Source organism: Crocodylus porosus, unplaced genomic scaffold (genome assembly GCF_001723895.1).
Source record: "Crocodylus porosus isolate Cpor-Errol unplaced genomic scaffold, CroPor_comp1, whole genome shotgun sequence".
In the NCBI taxonomy this organism is placed as follows: domain Eukaryota; kingdom Metazoa; phylum Chordata; order Crocodylia; family Crocodylidae; genus Crocodylus; species Crocodylus porosus.
This window is the reverse complement of record NW_017728950.1, coordinates 2,494,122-2,498,363: the sequence shown is the minus strand read 5'-3', so window position 1 is coordinate 2,498,363 and position 4,242 is coordinate 2,494,122. Positions and strand designations below refer to the sequence as shown.

Genomic DNA, 4,242 nt, shown 5'->3' with positions numbered 1-4,242 from the left:
GTCAGCTGGGGTCATAGGATCCCAGCAAGATAAGCATCCAATTTACTCTTGAAGGTGTTCAATGTAGGTGCTTGAACCACCTCTGCTGACCTCAGAACCACCAGTGGTGAAACCAGAAGTGCACTTCTGCCAGCACTTCTGGTTTCATGGCTGGCGCTTCTAGGGGGTGCATGGTCAATCTTGGGATGCACATGCACCTGTGTGCACCCCTACACATTGCCAGTGGCCACAACCCAGTCCTCCAGTATCAGGCTTAAATCACAACATGAACACAAACAAGCTGTTTCACAAACTAGGTCTCCTCTACTCTGGGCTATCACCCGCAAGCTATACTTCCTTTCGAGCTCTCATCCCTGATCTCTTGGATGGCTTGGGTGCTGCCTCTTGTAACCCTTCTCTCAAGGGCTCCTCTCCCTGGAGCACACAAGGCCAGACCATCTGCTTGTCATCAGGCATTGGGCTTATGTACCCCAATGTCCCACCCCTTCCTATCACATGGCTCCCCAGCTTCCCCTTATGACCAGCCTGCCCTTCTCTACTGTAGCCTAACCCAGCTGCTTGCAGCACTTATTCTCAGGCTGCTTCGCCATCTCTCCTACACAGCAAGCTTATTGTAGTGCAGTCAGCTTTTGCTATGCAGCCTACCCACATGGCAAGGCCGGCATGCTGCACTTTCCTCTTTAAGTAGCAAAAAGTAAAAATGCAATTTTATGTACAATGTGTGCAGATGCCCACGCAGAAGCTACCAAGCACCCAAAATGGTCACAACAGGGAAGATGCTAATAAGTTTCCAGATTTTAAAGTAGCCTTAATTGTTGTTTTGTTACAATACTCATTAGAGCATGGTATATGTTTTTAAGTCCTGGGAATTTTTCAGACTATCACCGGCCATAGCTAGTGACTACACATTGACAAAATTTCTGCTCATCAAGGCTGTACTGTTAAGGTCTGCATTATAGTCCGTCTTTGGGGCGGGGGGCAGGAGGGGAGAAAGTGTGGGGCAGTCACCACACACAGTTTTACACCTAAGGAGGAAGATATACAATAGGCTCTCAGATTTAAAAATTTCAGAACTCAAAAAAGGTAAAATTTGGGTACAACATTTAGACTAAAACAGCTTGAGGTTGTAGATTTGATTAACTGATAAAAAAAAGTTTAGTTAGGTGCCCATTTGGTTATAAATCCAGCTACCTTCCTTGAAACCTTAGCCTTTATAAGACTTGATTATTTTGCTATCACTTTGATAAATTTAGCCAATTTGGTAGCATAAGCTCAATTCAGAAATACAAATTAGCTTGTTGACTTGATCATATATTGATTTATTTCTAGTCTTGTTTAATAGTAGTTTGTCTGGAAATACGTTTTCTTAAGTGTTTTAAAACATGCAAATGACAATCTCACTTCTTATAAGCAACGTAGGTCCAGAATCTTTGAAAAACTTGGGTAGCTATCAGTCTATCAACCTAAAAAACATCTCCAACTGTCATAAAGGCTATATCATCCTCCCTCCTCAAGCAATTTTTCTTAAGTGGCATTTAGGAACTGGGTATAGATGAAGCAATGGTCACTGTTGAGGCAAAAGGGGTTTAATATGGACTTACAGTGGGGCACTCAGAACAATAGCCAGTTACAGGAGGGGGATTCAGATAATTGCTGGATGTTAAATCAGCAAAAGCGATAGCTATACAGTAATTATGCAAATCAGATCTCCCTCAGCCAGAGTGCAGAAATTTGCATAATTGAGAAACAAATATACAATTATGGATCAGTAATTGCACAGCATCCACGTGCTCCAGAGGAAAGATTTCCATATCAACTGTATTTAAACTGGGAATTATTTTTCCTGGAAATTAACATGATACATTGATTTCTTTTTTTCCTTGTACATGCAGGACTTGTATAGATCCAAAGTAATTCTGACATTACCTTAGGTTGGGGGTTTTCAAAAAGGAGCCTATAGACCTCATCCTAAAAGTCACTAAAAGAACCAGGTTCTCAGCTTTTATGAGCTGGCACAGCTACACTGAGAAACCAAGGTACATCAATTTACACCAAAGATGTGATAATACTGGGTTAGACAAGGTCTCCAAGATGGTACCTCTGAAAAGATTCATGCTGAGTTCATCTTGCTTACATGCTGAGGGTCATACTGGCAGGGCTCCTCAGGGTTTTTCCATCCTCCTCAATCTCAATGGGCAAGCAAATGCTTGTAGATCAAGGCAAGTAATTATTCCACTCTATTCTGCACTGGTGAGGCCACATTTGGAGTGTTGTGTCCAGTTTTGGGCCCCCAACTACAGAAAGGATGTGAACAAGTTGAAGAGAGTCAAGTGGAAGGCAACAAAAATGTTTTGGGGCTGGGGCAGATGACTTCTAAAGGAGAGGCTAAGGGAACTGGGTTTATTCAGTCTGCAGAAGAGAAGACTGTGAAAGGAATTGATAGCAGCCTTTAAGTACCTAAAGGGTAATTCTAAAGATGGAACTAGATTGTTCTTGGTGGTGACAGATTGCAAAACAAGGAGCAATGGTCTTAAAGTTGCAGTAAGGGAGGTTTAGGTTGGATATTAGGAAAAAAAAAAAAACCTCACAAGGAAGGCGATAAAGCATGGGAATGGGCTGCCTATAGAGGCGGTAGAATCTCCATCCTTGGATGTTTAAGGCAAGGTTGAACAAAGCACTGGCTGAGATGATCTCACTGGGGACGATCCTGCCTTGAGCAGGCATTAGGACTAAATGACCTCCTGAGTCCCCTCCAATCCTAATTTTCTAGGATTCTATGCCCATTGTTTATCTGGTTATCTCAATTTACTGCCAGCACAGGGTCCTTAGGCACTGGAGGCATGTTAGTGTCCCCCACTATCTATCCATAGTGCACAGTTTAGTGTCCAGAAGTCTGAAAACACTATTTAAAGGTTCTGACCTCACTGTAAGAAATTTTTGGTCAAGACATTGTGACCTGTGGCAATCTGACCTCCTCATACATCAGTAATATCATTTAGCTGATGCTTCAATAGTCTGGTAGTGTTTAGGAATAATGTCAGAAGTATTTGCTCTTCAAATGTAGGCATATTCACTATTTGTATCATTATGTAAAAAACCCCCAAAAATATATGTTCTTTGTAACAAGAACAAAAAAAAATTAAAATGACCAGCTATCTACCATACCTCTTCAAGTCCTGAAAGTTTAGATTTCAACTCCCGTATACATGATTCAGACTTGTATTTTCTCTCTGTAAGGTCCTTATTAACCGTTTCTAATTCAGATACCCTGACTTCTAAGTGATGTACTCTTTTGTTGTAAGTTGCTTCTATCTCTCTCTTTTGTTGTTCTTGCTGAAGCTGATACTGTGTTTGAATCTTAAATAGAAAAACAAGGATATTAGTAAAGTCATGTAAATACACTATACAGGCAGCAGTTTATAGGCGACTTAAAAGCTAGTGAAAAGAAAAACATGTGTCAGACTCATGAAAGCCACAGGCAGTATTACAATTCAACATTTAAATATTTTACCATCACTCAGAGAAATGCTTTTTTCAGAAAGAGGAAACAATTCCTTCAGAAGTCAAGCACTACTCATTCTACAGGTATGCAATATTCTGTATGTAAGCCACGTAGATGCTGCTTCTCATGAGCTATCAAGAAGTACTTCTACTTACTTGCAGCACTTTTTCCTTTTCTGCTGTGATTTCCTGGGTGTACTTGTTAGTCAGTGAAGTAGTCTGTGCTGTCCATTCATTTTGCAGTTTATGCAGGTCCTTACTTTTTTCTGCCAAAGCCTAAAAATACCACATGCTGATTTCTGTTTGTGTAGGAGTTATATTTTTAACATGAATCTGGCGTAGGTTTAGCCCCACAGCTTCAAGGTTAATTTTTTATTTATTAAGGGATGTTTCATACCTGCTGTGTTACAATTAATCTTTTTGAAAATCCTGCTTCAGATTTGTGCAATTGGTCCTCCAAGCTACTATTTTCTTCCTGTTAAGAAACACCCCCCCAACCGTTAGACTATTTGAAATATAATATGCCACAATTAGGCATTTATTAGGGCTGTGCGAAGTTTTGGTCGCTGATTTGGCGGCCAAATCTCTGAATCAAAATCAAGAGACCCATTAATCTCTCCGAATCAACCTGAATTCTATTTGACAATTTGGCCATAGACACAGCTTTATATCCATTTCTACATACCTCGAGGTACCAGGTGCAGCTCATGAATACCGAAGTGGAGTGTCCCACGTGAGTGC

The 4,242-nt window shown here is 40.8% G+C and overlaps 1 protein-coding gene across 1 annotated transcript in view; it reads right to left on the bottom strand.

Annotated features, from left to right (window-relative positions):
• LOC109323259 (spindle assembly abnormal protein 6 homolog) overlaps positions 1 to 4,242 on the bottom strand; it is a 46,351-nt gene that overhangs the window by 25,046 nt on the left and 17,063 nt on the right. The window contains exons 6-8 of the mRNA XM_019554709.1: positions 3,899 to 3,976; positions 3,658 to 3,777; positions 3,166 to 3,357 (exon numbers count right to left, since the gene is read on the bottom strand). Coding sequence (XP_019410254.1) covers positions 3,166 to 3,357; positions 3,658 to 3,777; positions 3,899 to 3,976 — 390 coding nt within the window. The remainder of the gene's footprint in view (positions 1 to 3,165; positions 3,358 to 3,657; positions 3,778 to 3,898; positions 3,977 to 4,242) is intronic.